Genomic DNA, 27,654 nt, shown 5'->3' with positions numbered 1-27,654 from the left:
TAATGTTCTTGAGATCGTCAGAGAGATAGCGTGAATATGATGTTTGGAACCATAAATGCATGAAAGGTAACTTAATATTAAACCACACAAGCATCTGGTAGTTTTATCTGTTCTTGTCTATTTGATGGATCTGGTTGGTTTGTCTCTTTTTGTAAAGAACACTTTTGTTCTTCAGCGTTGTCACTGTCGTCAGTAATCGTTTCTGATGTACTAGTATTTTTGTCCGTTCTTGATTAAACTTAACTATTTTCTATAGTTCTTTACTCTTTCTTGCTGCTTTCTTCCTCAAAGAGCTTGTGGTTTCAATATCAATATTACCTGAAACCATTTTAGTGTTAGAGCGTTGATCGTTTAGAATCTTTTATTCCATAACTGGCATTTTTTTTCTTTCATTTATACAAGTCAGCAATATTAAATAAACGTCTAGCTTCTTCTCTAAATTCTGTGAGGTTGGAATCAAACTAATCTGAACATTTTCTGCTTTTAGACTTTAATAAATTCCTGTATTTAGCACGATAAGATTTTATCATTTGTGAAATTCTTTTGCTAGAAGCAACGGGAATAGAAGTTCTTGACCATATTTGTTCTATTATAGGAATTAAAATGTTTCGCTTACAGAAGGATCCTTCTCTGAAGCAATTTGGAGGTTATGCCTATATAGCAGTAGCACTAGATATGAAATTAGTGAGTTCAACTTCAAGCAAATCACTAAATTTCCCAAAAATAGAACACTCCGATATTTGTCTTGTCATCATTAATTTACACTGAACCAATTTTACTCACAGCAAAGCACACAAGCGCACAAACTAACAAATCAATTAAGTTAATTAGTTACACAATAGACGGAGCGAAGACGCCAACTCAACTGAACTCGGCAAAGTTAATGATTTGAAACCAGCTTTGTCCTTGTCACAGGACGCAGGCAAATCTCAGCCTTATCTTAATAATAACCGCCCCGGTGACGACTCAGTGCCATGCCAGTGCAATAGTAAAACTGTTTTTATACTTTTATTCATATGACAATGCCTATTTAAAGCGTTTTATCTCATAATCGAGCCACCCAAAAATCCTTAAAAAGTTACAAAAAGCGCGTTTTTATAAAATTTTAAAGTCCTTGTGGCACCTCAAGATGTACTGTAATATTTTTTATAATTTTTATTTATATTATCTATACCAAAAGGCAATTTTTCCGTTCGCTTAATTTTTGATCATTTAAAATTAATTCAAGTTTAAAAAGATCGCTTTGAAGTACAATTTTCATCATCCAAAACATGAATAATATGACTGATAAGTTTGTTAAGAGTTATAAGTTTGTTTGTTTGTTATGAATAATAAGTTTGATAAGATTGAGTCAAAGAGTTTTACCTATAACAAGCATCAAGACACACCAAAATATAATTTTCCGCTTTTAATATTATCAAACTGAAAGCGAAAAAAGTAAAGATAATTGCGTAACGTATATTACCGATGGTTCTTTCAATTAATGTCGTCTTAATGATATATCATTAAAATGTTTTGAAAAATTTCTGAAGCGATAAAAAAATTTTTAATACAATTTTATGAAACTTGCCTAGGAAATGCGTTTGTGTATCATTGCTATAAATCACTTAAAAAGGGCACGAATGAGAAATTCGAATAATTTCTTCCATGAAAATTTCAAATTATGCTGATATTCTAGGAAGAATTACTTATAAACTACATTTTGAAACATAATTTCAATTGACTTTACACATTTTAACTATATTTTTGTTAACATCTCCCTTTATAATTGCTATATTATTTAATTCTTAAAAGCAATTTAATTAATCAATTAAATAATTTAGGTCGGATGCTAGGCTATATTACCCAAAAATGCTTTATATATAATGGTCTAGGTTTAATTTCAACTCTCCTTATATCATAACATTTTTTGAAAGGGCAGAGGAGGAGAGATTATGAAGATTGCAGTTTAAAGAAAAGGAGGAGGGGACATTGCTTAGGCACTTGTCCTGAGCGCCATTTTATGTAGATATACCACTGCTAATAAGATGCTTGCTTTTTAACTATTTCTTAATTGTAGAAAAGGAGAAAACATCTGATTAGATAGCAGGTGTAAATCACAGGCGATTCATGCGGTGAACAACAGGATATAAATAGTAATAATAAAAAAAGTAGACAGTGGCAAAAAAATTCTACACTGAATGAGAACTTTTGCTGTCACCCAATAGTGTGATACAACACTCAACGTGCTAATTAATAATATTAACGAAACTATGTCTCTTTAGTGCTGCCTTAAACAGGGGCATTTAAAACCCCTTGCTCATCGGTCACTTAAACTAGTGTTTATCTCTCTATCTCTCCTTACAGCGGATTGATTCTCTCAAGCTTGAAAGCCTTAACAAACTTTTTCGGCTGTAATAAACTGAAGAAAGATAAAATTTCAAGTGCGGATTAAATTACTTAATTTGGCACCATTTTCCTGCGGGGAAAAAGGTGTGGCGCTAACATTTACCTTAAATCAAGCGGATGACCTTGTGTTGCAGCTGCATTTTCTGTCCTAAGTTCCGAAAAAAATCCCAACGTTTTCTGATTCGCATAATTTGAGCCATATATATTTTATTAAATTTTTGGAACCAACTAACTTTCGAGGTTTATAAAATGTAGATAAACAAATATACTTTTGTTTTGAGTTAAGAATATAATTATTCTCAACTAAGATATATTACTTTACTATTTCTTTCATTCATTCCAATGTGTTTATTTCTTCAAAATAAAAATAAAAAAAGGTTTAATGTATTAATAACAATAAAGAAACAGGACGGAATTATCTCCCCGCAACTTTCTTGCCCAAACAAAGACCTTGGGTAAGACCTTGAACGCCACGTATGCTCGCTTTTTAATTTTAGAACACCGTAGTTGGATTAGTTTGTAATTTTGTAGTATTATGCAGAAAACCCAGTATGTCCGAGTTTTTAATCTGATTGAAATTAAAATTTAGTGCAGAACTACTTTAATAATTTTAATAACAAGGTTACATACCAAATTTCGTTTAATTTAGTCGCTATGTTTTGAAATATTTTTGAGACGCTAATATCTCTATCTCTACTAGTATTAAAGATAAACATATGTTTCTCTGTGTGTGTTAATGTTCTACAAGCCAGAACATTTGATCAGAAATTCCCAAATTTGATACGATATACTTATGCACTTCAGAATAAGTTTTTGAATTTTAATTAGTTAAAAATTATGCCAAATTTTGAAAATTTTCTATCATAACTTTCGAAAGTATTACAGCAAGAAATTTTATGCCGTTTTAATATTCAAAACGTTATTTTTTAATGATAAAGAATAGATAGTCGCGCAAGTTTGCATAGGTTTTTTTTTTCTTTCAACAATAGCTCTGAAATCGAAACCGTTTTCACTGTTTCATCAAATACTGAATGGCGCGATTTTCCATGCAATCCATTGTTGGAAAAATATATTCAAATCATGTTAAAATTCTAAAAAAAAAAAAAAAAAAAAAAAAAAAAAAAAAAAAAAAAATGAGCGACTACTGCGAGCAGATGATCAAAAGTGTTTCCAGCAGAGGCTCATTCTTCTTGAAGCCGATTTTGATTTCGTGAATTTTTTTCTCACCAAAAAAAGAAAAATTGGGATATACAATTTAGTTTAGTTATATTAACGTCCCTTTTAAAGCAACACTAGAGCTATTTTGGGATGGTCTCGTAATTTTGAGCCGTGGTCAGATAACGAGGATGGCACCTGAGCTTGCGCCCCTTCTCCAAACTTCCACACCACACCAGTGGGAAAGAATATACATGTTTCTTGAATTATGTCTGGGAAATATCTGCAACAGTCTATATGATTGCAAAAGAAGGTGAAAAAATTTATAAATTAAATTGGTATAGTAAAAAAGATAATTTTTCAAAATTTAAAACAGAGTAAAATTTATTTTTGTGCAGCAATATTTCCGAAAGTTATTGCGTGAAAACTCTACAATTCAGCTTAATTTTCAAATAATTAATTTTATTTAAAATTTCAAACGATCTAGCTGTAAATCAAATAGTCTGGCCTGTAGAGCGCCAATCCACTCCCCACACATACATTTATATTTATTATTAGTAAAGATTGGAACTATTAAATATTAAGAAAGATGCAATTTTTAATCAAACTTGTAGCTTTCTTTTTCACTACTCATTTCAAATAAAGTTTTTCTAACATAAATTTCTTGGGAAAAAAAAGTATTTTATTAGGACCTCGTTAATTTCGGATTAACAAGTTCGTACTTTTCATTATTTTACATTGTTTTTGTTGCATATAAAATTTCAAATGCAGACTAAAATAAGAGCTTCCCCCCCACCCCGCTTATATATTCCTGACGAAATAATGATTGGGAATAAAAATTGGATTGAATTAGAAGCAAATTTTTTGGACCTTGAGATGATTATTTCTTTTCTCTAATAGCAGTTTTGATGGTGTGACGTAATAAGATTTAATTCATTTTTATGAAATAATTAAAATATTGGGAAAAAAATAAAAATATAAAATATATTCCTTTCGGACATTAATAAAATTGTGTTTTTAAAAACTCTTTTTATTGAATTACTTTTATATTCTTACCACTCTACAGACTTTCATAAAAATTAGCTGGGAACCGGAAATGATCATTTTTTTTCACAGAGCCTCATTCCTCCTGAATTTAGATTTAGTTCTGTATTGATTTATTTTCCTTCCAAAAAAAAAAAAAAAAAGCAGAATTAGGATATACATGTTTTTTGAATTATGTTTGAAAAATGTTTGCAGTATTTTTTATGATTCCCAAAGTAAAAGAGAAAATTATAAATTAAATGTTTTGCGACCATAGATCTTCATCATAACGCTGTTCTTTACATTCAAAAATAAATGAATAGTTCATTATTCCTTTGTATGTAAGGCATTTACATATATGATCTTTTTAAGCAAATTAAAAGCTTCTGTTGATTTTCAAGGAAATGGCAAAAATTATGAAAACTCATTTTTTTTTTTTTTTTTTTTTTTTTTTTTTGTTATAACTAATAGCCCCATACGACCAGCTATTCGCCGAGAATATTGGTTATATTTCATTTCAGATAAATTGTTTTTTATACCTTCATGTTCATTATTCTGCCAAAATGTCTGATATTAAATTCGTGTTATTTTAATTAGTTAAATTCTGTTTAAAGTATACACGAACCTTTTCGATGGAGATAGTTCCGTGACATCATAACACTATTAAAAACAAATATTCGGATCATTTATCTTCTGAATTTCGTGCTATTATAACCTCACTTCTTTATTTGTTTCGAAAACTATATGGATATTAAATAGGATCCTTCTTTTTTTAGTTATCAACAATGGAAGAAAATCACGCGGTTAAGTATTTCATGAAATGAAGAAAGTTTGAATTTTAGGGTAACAGTATAATCTAATGTTAAAATTAGGTAAAAAAATATATATATTAAAAAAATTGCCAAAATTGAATAAAAATTTGCATTAGTAATAAATTGGCATTACTAAAAAGATAAATTTTAAAATTTTGAAACAATGTAAATTTTTGTGTGTGTCTGCAATCAAATTTTTGGAAGTTATCGCGGAAAAATGCAAAAATTTAATTGATATTTTAGTTATTAAGTTTCTAAGTAAAATTACAAGAAATTTGGTTGCTAAAGGTCATTGCTAAATGCTGCTCATTGATTGCTAAAGGTTGGTTTGTAGAGCACCAACACATATATAATCCATAATCAGTGTAAGTACGCATGCCCTTTTAGATAATAGTTTCATTGTAGGAAAAAAAAAACTGATGAATCATAGTCTCAAGTGAAGAAAGCAAACTATTTTAAATGAATTAATAAAGGAATGGTGAAAAACAAAATAAAAATTAATTAAATAAATAGATGATCAATAAAAAAGTGAAAATTAAAAAAATAATTATTATTTATTTAAAAAAAACACAAAGCGGATGTTCCATGAACTAATAGGATTGTTCTGAGAGAGTGACGATCGTCACAGGGTGGCTGAAAACAGGTTTCACCAGATTATCTATTCACATATGTTTCCCATAGTCGCATTTAATCTGCGCCGAATGCTATGGAAAGTTGCATTCGATACACCATCCTGAAGTAACGAGTCTGGATACTAGTATCCATTACAGGACATTTTCTGTGTTTAAATAGGGGACTGAATGAGTTCCGTAAAATGGCTGGCGTAAAAGAGACGAAAGGATGACTAGTATGATCTGTTATACATATATAAGGAATTCAATTAATTAAATTCCTTTGTAATTTATTAAAAATTCCGGATGAATAAATTTTTTAAAGAAATATATGTGAATATACTTGTAATTTATTTATTACAGTAATATTTAATTTATTGTTTAGAGATTTTTAATTAATTTTTTTTCATAAAGTATTATTATTAAAGAAATATTAATAATAATTTCTAAAAATCAAATTAAAAAAATGCTATTTTGTGTAAAATAAGTTTCAGGAAAGTTAATTTTTATGACAGCCATAAAGGATGAAAAATTGTCAAAAGTGAAACACGAGATTATTTAGGGATAAGGTGCAATCTTGGCAGTTCTGCCAATGCGCAGTATTACTCGGGGCCACAGCGATGAAAATACATCCTATACTTCAACTATTTTATAAAAACAATAAGCCCAACGAGGAAGCAATAAAACGATTTTATTGCTTTCTCGGAGGCCCCTATCACCTCGGTGCGGCACTGAAAACCGGCATAATCAAAAGCAGGATAGAAAAAAATTTATCCAGGTTGTCTAGTCACTTCAAGAAACACACACAAGCACACTCGCATAACCATATTCAAAATACTCGTTCGTTTTTTTTTTTTTTTGTTATATATATATATATATATATATATATATATATATATATATATATATATATATATATATATATATATATATATGACATTTAGAATCAGCATGTTTTTGATTTTGAATTATTGCACGAGAGATTCGAGGTGTTATTTTTTTTTCCTCCAGGAAATTATTATTACAATTTTCTATTCGATTCGTTTATCCCGATTCGGCGTGATTTGATAAGCATGCAGTAGGATTGGTTACTTCGGAATCGATAAAAGCGTGGTGTCCAATCGCAGATTAATCAAGACATGTGACAGTTTTCGGTTTACGCTTCATTTTCGCTTATATATAAATACACGCTTCGGTTTTCGCTTATATAAATTGTTACTTTTTCAGTTACAATTTTATTTCCCCTTCGCAATGAAAATGCCTTTTCAATGCGTATTGATTTTATTGTTTTGTTTATCCAAATCTTTAAATGCACATGATAGTTTTAATGACAGACCTATTATTGGTAAATAGTTTGCCAATTCATTTTTTAGTTTTTAATACTAATTTTAAAATTTTATTCCTTATTATATATTTTTAGTTTTTAATTTTTTGTATCATATCATTTTCACAATTTATAGGATTAATTGTCTCCATTGTTTCATAAATTGCTTAAAATATCTGTAAGCTGCACCTGAAAATGTTTAGGCAATTATTATTTTTTTAAATTTTATCTCAGGAAAAATTACACAATATTTAAAATGAAAAATTGGTAAAAAAATTAAATATAATTAAAAATAATACTTATTCTGCTTGTTAAAATTTTGAATTTGTTACAATTTTTGTAAATTCATAAAAAATTAAAGAGAGCCATTTTTTTCTCCTGATTTGAAAAGTCATTAAAAATTATTACTCAGTCATCATAGCCAATGAATCAAATATATAAATTTAATTTAAAATTGCAGTAAAAAATTTGTTTGAGTAAAATTTGTTTTGAGTAAAATATTAATACAATTACTATCTTGTAAATAATATTTATTAAAACTTCTGAATTTTTTTTTTTTATAAAATTGGTTTTTCAGTGGTAATCTTTTTTCCAAATTGCACGGTTTCTTTACATTGTTGAAAAGAATGTAGAGGATTCGCATTAATTACTCTATTATGTAGCTTATGTAAATGGTGCATTTTTCCTTTATAATTGCAAGAAAAATGCTTATAACATTAAACATAATTCAATTCAAATTTTATATAGCAGTTTCTGACATTAATAAGCAAATATACAATATATTAAAATTTTCACTTAATTCGCTCTTATTTTATTTGTTAAATATATTTATTTCATCTGTTTTTTCACTTATTATTCTTCATTTAAAAGTCAATGAAAATGCTTCATTTTAGGAGTTGTTACAGAAGAAATTAATTCAACTATTGTACCCAAAGCTAAAAATTATGTCCTTGCATCATATGTTAAATTCCTGGAGGCAGCTGGAGCAAGAGTAGTTCCTATTTGGTAATATAGTTTTATACTTTATGTTAATTGAGTAAGCATAATATATTATATATATATATATAATATGGTGTATGGAAAAACCAATGAATTTTCATTAATATGTATGCCATTACTGATATTTTTTTTTGTGGATTATTCATATAGATACTTTTATTTAATGTTATGTTAAAATTGCTTGGTAAATTAATCAAATATTAAACATATTTCAATATTTTTATGTATGGAAATCTGTGTTATTATTAACATGTTGAAAAGTAGCCATCAAAATAGCACCAGGTAAAAATAATCTTTAAAATTTTGATATTATAGAATGAAAGTATGAAATTTCTTAAAACTGGTTAGTGCTAAGTGTATGATTTATAAAACATTTTTTTTTGTGAATTTATTTATATTTGTTTTTCATTCACATTGACTAAAATATTAATTTTAAGCATTTTTTTAAAACAGTAGCATCTATTATGATAAACTTGTTCCTCATATTTTACTTTTGCTACAAAAATAAATTATATAGGAAAATAATAAAAGGAAATTGCAATCTTGACTTAGCAATAGTTATATATTTTAAGAAATGTGGCTTTTTTTATTATGCCTGGGGCTAAATGAATGTAAAAGCACACTTGAAAATCTTGAAAATAAGAAGTAAAACAAACAACCCTATAAACAAAAGGAAGTAAAACAAAACAAACAAACACCCCCCCCCCTCCGACAGTTTCTTTTATATAAATAGAAAGGATATGCCACTTTTACATTTAATAATCTGCATGATTTTACTAAACTGTGCTATATAAGAATTTGTAATTCAAAATGTCCTAATGTGATAAAAATATATTTTTTCTATTAATAAAAAAGATGAATGTATATGTGTTTGTTGGCGCTTTGCAGGTTGTACTGTTTAGTCTAGAACTATCCAATTTGGCCCATTTATACTTTTCAGCATGGAAATGTGCACCTTGGAATGATTTTTTAGAAATTTTATTAAAAATTAAGAAACATTTTGGGGATTTTCTGCCATAGCTGCCAAAAAATATTATTGCATAAAATGTGTTTTAAATTGTATTAAATTGACTGTCATTCTAGTTTTTCCTGAATTTGGTTCCTTTTTTTTTGTTTACTTTTCAAAAATAAACTACATTATTGCCCTGGTATTCAAACTGTTTTCATTGTTCCATCAAATATTAAATTTATTCCTGTGATTTTCTTCCATTGTTGAATAGGAAAAGAAAAAGGATTCTCTGTAATCTCAGGATTTATTCTTATTGCTCTACAGGCAAGATTGAATGTTTGAGTATTTGCAATTATTTATTTAAGTAGGGCTCAGCTGAATTTCAATTTAGTTTAAAAATTTAGTATTTTATTGCTTTTTTTAGCATATTGGATTATCTTAACTTCATTGAGCATGCTGGATTACTTTAACTAATTTTCTAAAATAATTTTACTTTCTAAAAAACTATTCTGTGCCTGTAAAATTTTTTAGTGCAATACATATAAATTTGTCTAATTATTTTTAATCCATAAATGCTTTATTGAGAATTTCTTATTTAAAAAACAATAGTTTTATTTTATTTCTCATAGGATTTATAAATCAAGAGATTATTATGAAGAAATCTTGAGTAAAATCAATGGGTAAGTCTTAAAGTATATGAGCACATGAATACATAACAATAACATATTTAATTTCTAGAATTATTTGAAACTTTCTTAAACATAGGATTGTACATAGAAATTAATATAACGTAAAATGCCAAAACAGCTCTGAATTTTGCATTCAAAATTAGTTAATTTCTCTGTGAAAATTTTGACTTAGATTCAAAGGAATTTTCTTTTGCATGCATGATGTTTATTACACATATATTTTTCAGGACATTTGTAAGATTTGATTAGCCTTCTCTATTATTATTTGAGGTCTATTGTATCATTTTCTTCAATTTATTTTCAAATGGGAAAAATATGGAACTTCAAAGAAATTTGAAAAAATCTTATTTGCATTAAAAGATTTTTTTTAATGAAAAACTCATTGAAACTCATTGCATTTTTCTCATATATTTTTTGCATTAAAATTTTTTTTTTTTCTTTCACATTGTCAAATTTTTTTTGGGAGAGGGATTTAAATGACTTCACTAAAAATTTACAGGAAACTGAAATGCATATTCTGCTTTTTGCTCTAGAACACGTGTTTTAATGTTTCATTGAAACTCATTGCATTTTTCTCATATATTTTTTGTATAATTAGAACTGTTAATGTTTATTTGTGATCAAATTATCTTGTATATGTTTCAAAATGATGGTTGATAGATTATTACAATATAAAAATATCATCTTATTTATTGATCAACAAACATCATCCATATGATATCTGTATTTTTTTAATCTTATATCTTAGGTGAGATTAAAATTACATTTTAATTTTTTCCCATGTAGTTCCATTTCATAGACTTATAAGAATTTTCTGCTCATTCAAAATTTGTGCTTATTTTACATTTATGTCTGTCAGAAATTTTCTAAATTAGGATGTTACTGGTAGAATTTTCTTTTTATCTGCCTTAACTTGCAAATGATAAGAGATAGTACAGAGTTGCAGTATAGTTTTATAATTCATATGAGTTCTTCTATCACCCACTTTCATTTCGCAGATGTAGTCAAACTTGCCATGTATATGTAGCCTCTAAGTGTGTGCATACATGCTTATTTTTTAGATGGGGGAAAACTGGATTAAGAAACAGGAATAAATCATAATACATAAACTTTTGCCTATGTACCTATTAATTGTATTTGCCTAATACACATTTTTTCAAATGAATTTGTCATAATAAAATATTGTTGAAATTAAAAAAATAATAACTGTCCATTTTACTTTTGCCAGATTTTATTTAGTTTTGGGAAAAATGTTAAAGTTTAAATTATTTAGCTTTCTTAATTGTTTATCATTTTAAAAATTATTATTGCAAATATTGTATTTATTATTTGAGATTATGAATTTGATTGTACCTAACTAGATAATACATAATCAAAATATTAAAAATATTTTGTGTTTGTTAAATTATAACTTGAATTAGTGTCTAAGCAATGGTAAATGCTCAGTAATTTGTTGGTGTATTAATTAGTTAATGAAATATTCATTCTGGTTTTAAAAACTTTTGATACTTTTTGTAATATCTAAGGATATAAATTATTTTAAATATGACCTGAATTTAAGATTTTTTTACAGTGTACTTTTTCCCGGTGGTGCAGATTTACTAACAACAAAAGGATATGGCCGAACTGGGAAAATAATATTTGATATTTCTACGAAAGTAAAGTTTGGTTTGAAATATATAAGTCACATTAATTGGAATTTATTTTTTAATGGTGTCAATAATAAATATAATGATTTAATTTTATTTTTAACTGATTTAGATTTATAACTTTTTAAAATAACCATAATTTTTTTATTTTTATAGTATGTTGAGTAAGAAATTTAACTAACCATAACTATCAATATTATAACTATAACCATAACTATCAATTATTATATTTAACTAACCACAATTATCAATATATCATTTGATTATTATTATCTTATCTTTTTGAAGGGTGTAAATTAACTTTTCAAGTATAAAATTATTAGAAAACATTTGCTGACTTGAAAGCAATATCTATTATAAATACAGTTTGCATCATTTCATGGAACTTTCCCTCCAGATAAACCTTAGCATTTTAGGTCAATCTATGATGCAACAGAACTTACATAGAATATTTTAATGTAAATATGGCATTAGTGTTTTGATGTCAATTTTTCTACTGCAGAACTGAAAATTTGTAGTTTTGAAACTTAATTTCTTCAAATATTCACTCATGGGATTGATGCACATAAAATCTATGGATTACAATTCATGGATTTTTTTGGAATGAGTTGCTTTTCAGCGATAATGAGCAAGAGATATCAGGCTGAAAGTAATATAATTGTTTTAAATAGCTGCTATTATAGAAAATTCAGAAATTTCTTCAATCAAAGGTAAAAAAGTACTTGGGACTAAAAATGTATAAAGGTTATATTGTATCATTCTCAAGCAGTGCTTGAATTTAAGATATTGAGTGACTTGATGTTACTTAAATATAAACATTTTATTTTTTTCCTTTGGGATCATTTATTATGAGATATTTCACACAATAAATGAATAATCAAAGAAAATTATTATTTAATTACATTTTTTCTTATGTTTGAATAGTTACAGTTTTCAAACATTTATTAACATATTAAAGTAAATATGATTTAATTCTCTTTTACAGACTTATTTTGCATCATTATTTTTAAGGAACATAACCCTATTAGTACAAAATACCCAACATCATTTTTATGATATCTTCACAATATTGGTCAGTGTTTAGAATATTGAACATCATAGAGCTATTGTATAATATCTTGAGTTAATAGGAAATCATTGTTCTTGACATGTAATAATTAATAATAACTGTTTTCTCAAAAAAAAATTTTTCATATGAATAATATTTTAGAAAATTACCTTTATTCCATTTTTTAAAGAACAACATCTATCAAAACTAGATCTTTTTCTGTCAAAGCAAGAAGAAAAGAAACTACAGCTCATAAAATTTAATAAGAGAGTCAGCGGAGGGAGGGGGGAGGGGCACAAGAACAAATGTGAATTTTGGATGGAAGTGAAAAAAAAAAAATGATTGGTGCTCCATGTGTGGTCTGCCATGATTGCAGCCCCAATGCTTTAAAAATGCTTTTTACCATTTTAATACCAGGGCAAATGCTTTTTACCATTTGCCCTTTGCCAAATGGTAAAAGGGGTGCTTTTTTCTTCAAATCAATCAATATGTTGTGTATACATTGGGTTTTCATAAGTTGCTGGTAAAATCGTTCTGACATGCCTTTATCTTGCCTTTTGCTTCATTTCTTGTCTTATTTTTATATTTTTACTTTCTTATTCTATATCCATTGATCATCAGACTCTCAGAATGGCAAAATAAGAAAAACGAATAAATGTCTCAAAGTAGCAAAGTAAGAAAATTCGATTAAAAAAGAGAAGATTTGCTTTTAGAAATAAATTTAGAGGATGATGCAATTTTTGAGCCCTAATGGATGAGATGCTTTGGAATTTAATATTACAGATAGCATAAAATGTAATTTTTTAAGTACATATATATACATACACATATATATATATATATATATATATATATATATATATATATATATATATATATATATATATATATATATATATATATATATATGGTATATCTCTTGAGCATAATTTCGGGGGATTTTCGGGTCACGAGGAGTCATTGTTAGACTTAATGTCTGTATGTCCTCACAGAAAAAATCCCTTTATTTGAATCCCTGCCTGAGGGTGACCCTTGAAAAAGTCTTCAGGCCGGATTCTTTTTTAATATTTTTTAATAATTTTTTTGGTTTAATTTTTATTTGTTTTTTGTTTTTCCTATTGACTTGATTCTAATACTTTTGTATCAATTCATCTGTGTTTTAGAAGTAGCTGCAATTGCGCTCTCTAAATACTATGAAGTTCCTTTTTGGTTTTAGTTTAAATAGGTAATAAATTTTAGTTGCGATTTCGAAACTATTTTGTTTCGTTTTCATTTTAGTTTCGTTTTCAAACTTTTTCTTACTTTAGATTGGTTATATATATATATATATATATATATATATATATATATATATATATATATATATATATATATATATAATATAATTCATATATTTTTCTCGTATATTAGATTTAATTATCTGTTATCTGTAATTACATCTTTATGAACCTATTATATTATGTTTTTTAAAATTTTGTCTACACATTAGATAACAATCATATAAGCAATTAATAGTGTATTTAAAAACTTGATACAAATATAGAATTTTGTTGACTATTAGTGGTTTTTAAGTTGTTACCAATATTTTCTATTTATTGCTGATTAAACCTACAAGTAAAATTGCAAATGTTTTTAAGCATGCTGGTTATCACTAGGTACATTCTCTGTTATGGATACTGGTCTCAGCTTGTATGTAATTGGTCTCGAGTTGTTAACATTATGTGCATCTCAATAAATAGATAACTATTAAGATTTAATAGGAGTGGGGTATCAGTGCTACTTTTTCATCCTAATCATCTTTCCACCAGAATTCCTTCAAGACAGCTCTTAAATAAAAAATAATTGGAGTTCTCTGTTATATTACACACAACACTTGAATGTGTGATTATGAAACATTATTTGAATCGAATTGAAAGCATCACTTCATTGAATATTTTACTTATGAAACATCACTTGAATGCATGGTTATGCTTTGCTATTATAGTTTCATCTGAACATCAGTAATCATAGTATTTTTTTGGAAGAAAGGCCTGATTGATCTGTATGCTGACAAACTATTTTGTCTAATTGAAATTAGATAAATTTTCATGATTTATTGTCAAAAGAGGATTATTAGCAGTTGAATAATTATAACTTTGATGATTGTTTATGTAATTTTTTTTGGGTGTTAAAGAAAAGAAAAAAGATTATAATTATAAAACCTAACAGTATTAATTTATTAGAATAATGGATTTACAATATAAGACTATAGCCTATATTTGCATTTCTTATTTTGAGTGATGAAGATTTATTATGTGTGTTATTATTTACATAACAGTTATGGAAAGTATGTATATATTTTTTATCATGTATTGTAATTTGTGTATATTTGAAATAGTTATCTGTATAATTTTTAGTAGTTATCTGAATTAATATTTGTATTTTTAAAAATAGATTGTTACAAAATTTATTCCTTTTACAGATGAATGATAAAGGGGATTATTTTCCTCTTTGGGGGACTTGTCTTGGCTTTGAATTATTAAATTATTTAGCTGTGAATAAACTTTGGATGAAAGCTTGTGATGCTGATGATGTGCCTTCAAACATAGAATTTGTGAAAGGTAAGCAACAAGTCCTTCCTTCCCACATTTTACACATTTTTTTTACAACATATAAGTAATTGTGACATTGCTCAGGTCTTATGCACTTTCTAATTGTCTTTCTAAAGTCTGTTCTAAATAATATTTACCTTTTCAATGTGCACTATCTGCCTAAATTATTTGAGGTTCAGAGATATGATCCATTTTGTTGGCCTGTTTAATTGCTTGAGACAACAACTAAATAGTATTTCCTTCTTTAAGCTCAATTTTTTTTTTCTTTTCAAAAATTTTATATTTTTTTCTATGTATTATGTAGGCTTCCCATAAATAAATAAAAAAAATTATCATTTAGTTGATTTTCTAAGTCATTGTTAAGGATATTTTATTATTTTCCATTTCCTCTCTGAGCTTGCTGATTTCTCCCTCACTACTGCATTCTAATATATTTCCTTTATCAATATTTCTTATTTCCTTTATGTTTAGTTGAATTTATAGGATCTTGGAAAGCGTTTTTTAAATTAGTTTTGCATCCTTTTTCCTTTGATAACATTTTAATGTTTATATATGTATGAAGCATGTTATCTTTAGCACTAAATAATCATTTGATGTTTCAACATTTTATTTGAGTAAGGTGAATTTTATTTTTTTGTATATGATTTTCACTTATTTTCATGCATTTTATTTGGTGTTTCTCTAAATTTCTATCATAGTTTATGAAACATATTTTGGTACCTATTTCAACTCTATTTAATAAATATATTGGGAAAGAAGATACTTACAGGGACCATTGATAATATTGATTTGATTCCTTCATAATATTTTGATGCTAAAAATTGGAAATTGAAAAGAAGATTAGAATTAATTGAATTGATTAATTGATTTTGCTAATTTCATGTGTAATTTAATTTATGCATTGTATTAATGTGTTTCTTACTATGGAATATCATATAAAAACTATAATGTAATCTATTTTTAATATTTAGGTTATAAAGACAGCAGAATGTTTCAAGATCTTGATAGTTCTCTGGAGAATAAAATGAAAAGCCAGAATGTTGTTGTTCATTATCACGAATGGTGTTTAACACCAAAAGTAAAAATTTATCTTAAGTGTATTCATTATGAATTTGAATGTTAATTATATAAGATTATATAACATGTTCACCATTGAGAATGACTTTTTAAAAATTTAGAATTTCACACTGTCTGGTTTGGATAAATATTTCAAAGTTTTGGCTCTGAATCAAGATGCAAGAAATATGACATTTGTATCTATTATTGAAGGTAAAATTTTTCTTTTAATCTATCATTTTTATCTTTGTAACTTTTGTTAAATGGTATACAAGAATATTCACATTTCCTTTCATATTTATTTCTTATTTGAGTGATGTTTTATAACAGTAACAGTTTTTAAAAAAGATCATTAGTTAGAAATCATAAAACATCATTTGTTTACGATTTAAAAGTCACTTTTGGGGAATTTTTTAAAAAGATAATTTAGAAGTAAAACACAGTTTCAAAAAAACCTTTAAAAAGAAATTTAAAGGAACAGCATAGTACAGAAATCGAAATTTACTAGTTTTTGTACTTCCCTTTTGATGGAAGCAGTAAATCTTCAAAGGTCACAAGAGTTTGCAAGTATGAATGCACAACTCTGATTTTTATGTGTAGTAATATTGTAAGACATATTTTATGTTTCTAATATAATGCAACTAAAATGCTTTGCAATATAAAGAAATACATTGTAACATAATGAATTTAATTCCACTTATATTAAGTATAGCTTACTAGTATTAGTGGAATCCTTTGCACTGATTTAATTCAAAATTTGTCACAGATATACAAATTTGGCTACCAAATAGCATATTAAATTAAATTTATTTAAGTTCATACATTTCTGAACTATTGCTTTTATATGCATAAAAATAAACAGACAAATAGATAATTATCTCATTGACGAAAATGATCCAAAATTTAATACACATCTACATTTATAATGATAAAATTATGTAACAAATTTAAACCATCTAGCTCTTGAAGTTTTGAGTTATTTTGTTCATATGAATGGAACAAAACAGACAAACAGAATTTCCTTACATGGATTTTGACTATAATTTGACAGAAATCTATAAATTTAGGATTAAGATCACATACCAAATTTCATTTCTCTACTTAAATGTGTTTTTGAGCTATTGTGTTCAGACAAGCATGCTCCGAAATTTAGATTTTTTTTATTTAAAGGAGGCCTGAAACATATAATTAATCAAAATTTCATATTCATACTTTTTGACACTTACCAAACTTCTCTTTATGCATATGCATCTCTTTGTTGGAATTGTGCACAGCAAACAGCTCAATCTAGGGCTATCAAATTTAAAAAAATTTCATCTTGGAGGTTTTTTTTAAAGATTTTAGTTAGTTAAAAATCAGTCAAAATGGTGGAATCATTCTTGCAGTCATTCCCAAAACTATTATTTCATTGTAATAATTTTAAAATAAAAATATATAATTTTTTAATTGTACTAATTTTTTTGGAAGTTTTTACTAATTTTTAACAAATTAAAAATTTTTTTTAAAATATATATTGCAATTGTACTTATTGTTATAACAAAAGTTGAAGAGATTTTATTCATTCATCAAATCTTTAAATTTAATACTTTTCTCTATTAAATTAGGACATCTTCAAGTTTTTTATATCAACATAAAGTTAGATTACCTTTATAAATATATAAAATATCTATGACATTTTGCATATTTTACCAATTTAAAAAATCTTGAATGTAATTTGTAATACTATCTTCTTTTGTTCTAATAGAATACTGTTCATTTCCATTGCTTTCCCAATTTTCTTTTCCAAAGAAAGTTTTTCTTTTAATTACTTTATATTAATTATTTCTTTTAATTAACTTTTCCATTTCATTAAATTGTAGTCATCAGTTAGTATTGAAATAATTATTAAAACTATGTAATTGTACTTGGATTAAAAATATTCTGACACAGAAAACCAAGTTCAAAAATTACTTTCCAAAAAGACAATATTAGAAAGCTATTTGATGAATAAAAATAGATCTTATGTAAATAAATTCTACTTTTATCTTAGTTTCATATTTTTTTTTCATATCAATAATGTGAAGAGAAAGATATGAATAATCAGGTTTCTATGTACTAATATTGCTAATATGTTTGAATTAAAATACCTCCTCACCTTAAATTCTTGATCAGTCATCACCTTAAATTCTTGTAATAAATTATATATGTCAAATGATTTAATTGATTGAATTTGAAAGAAAAGGAAGCATGCAGAGATTTTTTCATTTTACTGTTAGTTTTTTGTAGTTCTTATATTGTCAGCCATCAATGATTTATATTGCTGAAATATATTTTTTATGCATTATGAAGAAATTTTTAACTGTACCCATCTTTTTTTAAAAAAAATAAAAGTGTTATATCCTTTTCAGCTTACAATTACCCATTTTATGGAGTGACTTTTCACCCAGAAAAAGTTCTATTTGAATGGATAATATTTAAGTCTCGCAAGCATATACCTCATGACTCTGATTCTATTCGTGTGTCACAATATTTTGCCAATTTTTTTGTTGATGAAGGTAAGTAAAAATAATCAATTAATATTGTTTTTCAATTACTTCAACCACTCTCAAAATGATTATAAATTTCAACCTTTATATTACATTCAGTTATCTTGAAAAATTGTGTTTCTTTTTTTACTCATAATATTTAATTAACTGAAACAAAATATAAACCAAATAAAGAGAGCTATTAGAAGATATCAAGAAGCCTGTGAAAGGACATTGTCTTTCATATTCATTAAAAATGAGGAAATGTAGAGTCCTGAAAAACAATACATCAAATATATTTTGCAATAATTATGTACTATATATATCTCAAATAATCCAATTCTGAATTTTCTCTCTGCATATATTACTCTAAAGTTCACATTAATTAAAAATCTTTATGAGTAAAAATGAAACAATTTATATAGGTAAAAAGGATTGTTGAGGAATACAGCAAGAATAGATGAAGTTTACATGTCAGAGGTGGACATAAATTGCAATTATTCTTAATGTCATTTTCAAGCATTAGAAATTTCTCAACATATCTTATTCACAGCGAGTCAAAAATAAATATTATCTGAGTTGTATAAGCCTTAGTAATCCATTGCCATTTTGCAAAGACTTATGAGACAATCCAATATAAATTTTAAATAAGATTGGTCAACACTTTAAATAAAATATTACCAAAAGGTAGCATTCTTTGCACATTATTGAGTTATTTAATTTTTCATTTAATTTATATTCTGTATAGAAGTTTATAAATAATGTTTTTTAGAAAAGATTAATAGTTTGGCTGTTAAACAAGATTTTATTGAATTGAAGAGATTAAGGAAGTTAAAATTCCTATATAGATAAAAAAAAAAAAAAAAAAAAAAAGAGAGAGAGAGAGAGAGAGAAATAATTATATTTTGTTTCCAAATAATTTTTTTTTGAACTATATATTGAAATATACATAAACAAATCTAGTCAATGTTAATTAGGAGTTATATCACTATTCCACAAAATAATTTCTACGAGTGTTTTCATAGTATATACAAAATATACTGTTGCTTAACTTTAATATTTTGCCTATATAAAAATGAAATATTAAAAAAATAATTATTAATGATTAGTACATAATTTTTGTCATATTTTTATAATGATGAATGCTTTTTATTTCCTCGGATATTAATACTAATAGAAACATATCTATAAATTCATAAATTTTGAAATAATTTCTTTGATTGATCAAAAATTGATTAATATCCCTATTACCATATTCTATTAATTAAATAGTCATCAACAGGAAAATTAATTTCTTTATTACTGCTCAGAAAAGATATCTAGTAACTACACTGACATTCAAAATTAAGAGAATTTTCATTTTTGTTCTTCTATTCTCAGAAGCAATGTAAGTAAAATGCCTAAAAATTCGATTTAATATGAAAAAATGCTATACAACATTAATGATCTATATCATGATCACATACGTAGGTCATTAATGCAAGAAAGTGTTAAAAAGATGTTATAAGATGAGAAAAAAATGAGTTGATATGAGATATGTTATATGGTTGTCACAATATGACTTCACATTGAATATTATGTAATGTACGAGCCTCTATATACTCTCCCTCTTACAAAATACTTCTTCAGGTACAATAGGATTCTCGCAGGGGAAAGTGAATCATTTACCCCCCCCCCCCGAAAAAAAATCCCACACATGCTCTATGATGTAAAATACAGGAATCTGATTTTTCAATTCATACATGAATATCCTCACTAGCTAGAAATTTATTGATGATATTACCCAGCTGTGGAGGATCATTATCATCCTTAAAAATGAAATTTGGACTAACTGCCATCCTGATAAGGCAAAAAGATGGTTACACATCTTATCTGTGTAACTGATAACGATTACAGATGTCCAGCGAGTCCACTTAGCATTGGACGAAGAACATTGACATTACAGAGACATAAATGGTGACCTGTTATCTGTCCCCCAACTTCTTAACTGCTGTTTTAGATATAGGAAGGGGAAACTGGAGACCTCTGTTTATTTTTTTCAAGAGTGCAATTGGCCCTGCTTTCATTTTTAAGGATAACAACTTTGGTCAAAAAAATATGGAAATTTTATGAACTTATGGATTAGTTAGCTAGATCTCCAAAACTTGATGCATGCAAAATATCTCAAACGCTCTTTAGAGAGCGCAGGGCCGGCCATCTGGGGGGTGCGGCGGAATCTATGCACCAGGGCCCCAACATGAAGTTACAATTGAAGTTTCAACTGGCGAAGAATGTTCCTCACAAACTACACAATCTTGCAATGAAAGAGTAGAAACCGTGAAAACCTTTGAAGAACCATATATTTATACAAATATGATTGAATCAGAAAATAACGACAAAAATGACATTAACAAATGTGATCAAGTGCATGTCAGTAATTCAGGTTTATGACCAAGCATTATAACTGTTAAGTTTAAAATGTTTTCTGTTAAAAACAGACCTGTACAACACAAAGGAGTTTTTGCTAAGAATGTTGAAGGTGGATCATTTTCCACCACTTACTTATTTTTTTAAAAAAAGTTCCAATTGATGAAAAGCAACTTCGCAAAAAACTGATTTATTCAAAAACGCAAGAATCGGTATTTTGTTTTAGTTGTATGTTATTTTCTAGAGGAAATGAAAAATCTACGTGATTTATAGGTGTTTATAATACGCGGAGAAAGTTATCAACTGTAATTCAAGATCATGAGCGTTCGTTTTGTCACGCGTTCTCTCTTCTATCTTATTCATTTATTGTTTGGAAAGAGTTACCGAAACGACTAAAAATAAACGACTGATAAAACAAATCAATTTAATATAAATAAGAAAATGGAATGACTTAAATTACAATTTCAAAAAATTGTAGATGTGATTCTATTTTTAGCATTCCACTTCGAGGAAATCCTGAAATAATAGAAGCGCCTAATAACGGAAATTTTTTAAGTTTATCAAATTATTAAGTAAATACGACTCTGTACTTATAGATCATATAAATATAATAAAAAATTCTAAAAATAGGATTTTACATGATTTAGCATATATATCACAAGAAAAAATTATTCCTGTGTTAGGAAATGAAGTTCTCAACAAAATTAAGGACGATACAAAAGTAGTATACAATAGTACAATATAAAATGGATTCTAATTCTGATATTTCTCATAAAAAACAAACTTTAGTTTTTATTAGGCATGCAGATTTTGAAGAGAAAAAATTAAGTACAGATGAGTCATTTATAGGGTTTATTGATGTGATTAGAGAAGGACTAGTGAAAGCTCTATTGGAAATATTAAGTGAGCATTGTGGACACGCATACAACAACGATAGCAACATGAAAGGGAAATATAAAGTAGTACAATCTAAAATGATTGCTCTAAACACTCATGCAACTTATGTGCCTAACCTATGACATTCTTTTAAATTATTAATTTATGATTCCACTTCCAGTAGTAATTTTTTTTATATATATATTGCAACGTTTACATTGCTTATTTTCTGCATCTACAAAAAGGTGGGACATTCTACAAAAGCGTTATGCGACGCTCATGGGGAAACCAAAAGAGATACGTTTAGAATAGTGTATATACAGTTCGAATAAACTTGTAATGCCTTAGAAGAATTGATTGATGCAAATAATAATATAGCGGTATTCGAAGCTGAAAATCTATTGGATTCAATACAAGAAATGACATCTATTTTATATTTAATAGTATGGTTTACAGTATTGTCCAAAATAAACACTATAAATAAACTATTTCAAGTAAAAAGCATTGTTCTCGACTGCACTTTTAATTTAGTCAATAAATTTAAAACTGAAATCCAAAATTAAAGAACAAAAATTAACTCATTTTTAGACGAAGCAAAAGCGATCGCACGTAATTTGAATCTTTCAGAATATTTTCCTGAAATTCCAAAAAAAGAAAAATTAAATTATAAAAAAATGAGGAAGATGAAATTATAAAAATGCTGGGTGAGATGTAATTTTTTAACTTTGTAAATGATACTGTTATTGCACAGATAGAAGATAAATTTAAAAGTATTCCAAAGTAGTCACTGATATAAAAATTTAATTTGACAACAGACAACAATTTGAAAATTTTTCCCAAAACTTTGTTACGTTTTATAACGATGTAGATGAAAACCTAATCAAATAATTGCTTTGCTACGGAAATGAAAGGCATGTAAAGATTTATTTTTAAATGTATTAACTGTGTTAAAATTTTTCTTTACATTGCTAGTTACTTTAATAAATGCTGAATGCTGTTTCAGCAAATTAAAATTAATAAATAATTGTCTTCGGTCAAGCAAGTATGCATAACTCTTAAATGCACTTGCTATACTTCATAAAAAAAGTATAATTCGAAAGGAATAAGCAAATTCTTAAACATTTTTAAATTAAAAACTCCTGAACTGGCCGCCAATTTATTGAAATCAAAACAAATTCAAAATTTACAAACATAACACCTATTTTTCTCAAATTTTAAAATTACATATAATATTCTTCCCAGATATCTAATTTCTTTAGTCTAAGTCTATTTGTCTCGAAATTATGAGCCTAACAAAAGTTTGAACATCTAATATTAAAATAAAATTTTGAACTTTAATTCATATCTAAAAAAAAATAAATAATAATATAGTTATTGACCTCAAGTCTTTTTATAATAAGAATATAAAATATTCTACACATTTAAACAATAAATAAATAAATAAAATAAATAAGCTTGTCATAGAAATTTTCATTGTAAATATTTTATCATGTATGAAATAGCAAACGATTTTACCATGTAAATAGAAACTTTAAAAATGCTTTTAAAATATGATAAATAAAAAATAAAAATAATATTACTGATGTCTAAAGAATATATAAACCTTACATATTTAAATATGAAAACAATTTCTTAACAGAAAATGTCCAATGTCGCTTGATGCATTCGTAGTATATTAACCAAACTTGTATATTTTGTATAATTTTTTCAGGAATAATTTTTTCACGAAATCTATTCATGACATCAAAAAAAGGAAAAAAGTTGCCTCAGGAAATTTTAAAGTTCGTATAATTTTAAATATGTATACAATCCTCTTTGAAAGCTTTGTACAATAATCTGTTAATATACACTGCTAGCTTTAAAAAGGTATTTCCTTTTTTCATATGCAATGATTGGCAGCAGAATAAGGTTGGGTGACCCCCAACCTATACATACACTGCAACTGCAGTTTTATTAAAGTCTCTAAAGTACTTCTGTAGACCAAGATTGAAAATTCTATTAATTTTGGACACTAATATATATATATATATATATATATATATATATATATATATATATATATATATATATATATATATAAATTTTATTGCATTTATTTAGTTAATTTATTTAGTTTAAATTAAGTAACTTTTCTCTGCAAAATCAAAATTCAAAAATAAATTTATCTAATTGAGAATTATTTATTTCATTAAGTATCTGAAATGGCCTCCCCTTTTGTTATGTAATAAGTTTAATTGGTTATATGAATTTGATAATATTCATCAAATATTAATTGCTTATTTGTACAATATCTAAGCCAGACTGTATGTAAAGAAAAAAAATTCTACTCGTACAGTATTTATCACTTAAAAGAAAATAGTTAATATTTTTTCATATTACTTAATTGCTGATCACATCTTATATGCAATTTCATTGAGTCAATACTGATGGAATATTGTATGAAAGTGTAAACTATCTGAAAAATTAACTGCATCATTTTGAATTGCATTTTTTAATCAAAAAATCAACCAGTTTCATTTTTATTAGAACACATATCATTGATGTATATTGCTGACATCAATATAAAAGACTGTTTTAATAAATTATTTATGCAAATAAACTTTCATTGAATTCTCACTGTCATTTTTATTATGGAAGGCATATATATGTATAAAAATTCTGAAAAATAATGTAATATTTTTAAATTTCTAAAAATTTTGTTTATTTTTACTGCATGCATGTTAAAAATAATTAATGCTTATTTTCGCAGCCAGAAAAAATGACCACCATTTTTCTAATAAGAAGGAAGAAGATGGTGCCCTCATATATAATTATGATCCTGTATACACTGGGAAATATGAAAATAATCCCAATGAACAAACTTATTATTTTACCCAGTAACATTAACTTTACAGATATATATTATTACCCTTTTTATTCTTTATATTTTATCTACATTCTTATATTTACCAATGTTTAAACTGTTGGATTTCATTTTCTACTAGGGTATAATTTTTAAGAATTGATACAACATTATTCAATAAGACATATTATTATAATCATATTTATAAAAGTGTTTTTTTAACTGTAAATAAACAGAATTAAAAAAATTCTTGTTTGAAAATCAAAATAAGTTCATAAATTTTAGTTCACATTGGATAAGAAAATGTTTTAAATAATTAGTAGTGGATGAAAGTTTTATAATTTATTTCATTGCAAACAAAAATGGACTTTTTTTAAAGATTATATTATTATTTAAAATTTTTTGGGTGAAAAATTAAAAAAAAAAATTATCAAGATTTCTTTTAAAGACTTACTTAAAAAACATAAATAATTCAGTAATAATCACAATTTAAAATCAACAATTTTCTGGAAAATTTTTAAAATTGTTTTCCTAGTTAGATATCAATCATTTTATGACTTAAAAAATTTTTTTAGTTTAAAAATACATGTTTAGAACTAACTTCCTAACATTTTCCTGTTCAAAATTGTCAACAGTGTTTTATATTTGTTGAAAATATCTGCAGAATGTTATGAAAATTCACTCCGTTTTGGTATGTTCAAACTCAGATTTTGGCTCAGGAACTTTATTTAGAAGGAAAAGATTTTAAGTGTTTTTTAGAGGTATTTACATTTTTATGACTCATTTTTTTTGAGCAATTACTTAATTTTAGCCAAATATTTACTTTTATTTTCTTGTTACACTTGTGTTTATTTCTTTATTATTTTCTATCATGCAATATATTATTAGTTCAATAAATTCTTTTTAATATAAAAAAAATGTTTCTGAAGTTATTTTTGCGCAGTTTTCAATAATCTGGTTTCAAGTCTTTGTATATAATGATTAATTTAATATTCTTTTGTAAGCTATCTATAACCACTGTGAGCAGGTGAAACTGTGAAAAGGTTGAAATGCGGTTCTAATTTAGATTATTGCAAAGCATTGGCATTCACAAATAATTTCGCCGAGCCTAAGCATTCAGATTTACTGAATGACCAATTTGAGTTCCAAGTTAAATACAAGGCCTATGGAATAAAATCAAAATTTCATTCAAAATATGGTAGGACAATCCACGGCACCAACCACTGATTGTCATAAAGTGGGTAAATTATGAATGATTTAACTGGACTCAAAGTATGTAGAACACATTCACAGTTGAAGAAAAACACAATTGCATAAGACCAGCAACTGCCATACTAAAAATCCAAAGCCATTTAATGCAAATTCACATCCAGCACTTCTCTATTATATCCAATCATATGTATAAAATTCTGGCTTCGAGTACAATGCCATTTTTAGGCATATAAAATGTTTGTCCATAATTGTTACAATCATGGAAGAAAAGAAAAATGAGACCTCAAAAGAAGTTTTAGAGATTCTTAAAACAATTTTTATACCATTTAGAACTTCATTATTTTATTTATTATTAATTTTTTTTTTTGAATTCTGAAATACCTACATAGTGAAAATTTCCTTGAATGTTTTTTTTTTTTTTTTTTTTTTTTTACTAATCTCTCTGAATTATTGGCACCTAAAAATAAAAGATGCAGTACTTTTAATTCTAAAAGGGTATCCTGTGAGTTTAAAAAAAAAAATCTTTTTATTAGAACCCCCATCCAGCATAATCAAAACTAAGTAAATATGAAAATTGTCATAGCAAGCATTGATATTCCAAAATGAAATAGCACATTTGCAGAATTTCATCACTTTGTTACTTGTAAATAAGATCTACCTTTTTTCTTTTGTTTACATCAAAATTTCTGAATTTTGGTATCATAGGTGATAACCTCTAGATAGGTTGTCTGATTTTCCTAAATCATTTGTACATTTATTTCCCTGAATTTCTACATGGGCTTTTACTCAACATAGTTTAATTAATGATTAGTAGTTAAGCGATTTTTTAATACATATAATAATTTTGTGGTTTCTCTTTATGAATTCAATGCTTATAAAAACAGAACACGAGACTGGAAAGATGAACACAGAAATATTTCACATCTCTAACTTTTCCAATACTATATGTAAGGTTATTGCTTTTTCTGTAAATATATTAGCTTTACCATTTTTTCACACAGCATGTCATCATTCTCATTGCAGCAGACTATCTAAGTGTTAGTTTCATTCATTTCCAAACACTGAAATAAAAACTAATCAATATTTTTTCAACAAAAACTTCTAATTCAATATTTTTTTAAATTATGAAATGTATTTTACTACAAAAAATATTTAATATCTAGTGCAAAAAAATAAACTAACAATTGTTTAGTTACTTTAATATTTTAAATAATATCAGGAAAAAATGAATTTTTCAATTTCTAAAATTAGGTTTAAAGCTTGTAATAATTTTGTTAAAAATTCACTGATTTTCAGTGCTGCTTTTGGACATAAATTATAGTGCTTTAAATTTTCTCACATTTAAAATTTTATTACAAAATTATTTAATGACTACCACTGAGGAAAATTTTTTTTCCAAACTATCATTTATTAAGAAATACATGAAAAAAATTTATCTTAATGAATTTTATAAAGCATTATAATCATCTAATGTCACATCAGTCAAAATTCCTTTTTTTATTAAATTCCATAAAATTATT

The 27,654-nt window shown here is 26.2% G+C and overlaps 1 protein-coding gene across 1 annotated transcript; it reads left to right on the top strand.

Moving 5' to 3' along the window:
• Positions 1-7,185: 7,185 nt before the first annotated feature.
• On the top strand, positions 7,186-25,092 carry LOC129988876 (gamma-glutamyl hydrolase-like). Its single transcript, XM_056097152.1, has 9 exons — positions 7,186-7,334; positions 8,207-8,318; positions 9,891-9,941; positions 11,524-11,608; positions 15,109-15,247; positions 16,210-16,316; positions 16,417-16,507; positions 18,682-18,828; positions 24,830-25,092. Exons 1-9 carry the CDS (start codon positions 7,241-7,243, stop codon positions 24,958-24,960), a joined length of 957 nt encoding a protein of 318 aa, XP_055953127.1. The 5' UTR covers positions 7,186-7,240; the 3' UTR covers positions 24,961-25,092.
• Positions 25,093-27,654: the final 2,562 nt, after the last annotated feature.

The sequence above is a fragment of the Argiope bruennichi genome, chromosome 10, assembly GCF_947563725.1.
Source record: "Argiope bruennichi chromosome 10, qqArgBrue1.1, whole genome shotgun sequence".
Classification (NCBI taxonomy): Eukaryota; Metazoa; Arthropoda; class Arachnida; order Araneae; family Araneidae; genus Argiope; species Argiope bruennichi.
The sequence above is the reverse complement of the archived record's forward strand: the minus strand, read 5'-3'. Positions and strand labels throughout refer to the sequence as shown.

Bases quoted from the DNA above. Each gene is read 5' to 3' on its own strand.
- LOC129988876 (XM_056097152.1), top strand. From the start codon at position 7,241: ATGAAAATGCCTTTTCAATGCGTATTGATTTTATTGTTTTGTTTATCC. The intron at 7,335-8,206 runs GTAAATAGTTTG...GCTTCATTTTAG, and splicing joins TAATGACAGACCTATTATTG to GAGTTGTTACAGAAGAAATT. The intron at 11,609-15,108 runs GTAAAGTTTGGT...TTCCTTTTACAG, and splicing joins TATTTGATATTTCTACGAAA to ATGAATGATAAAGGGGATTA.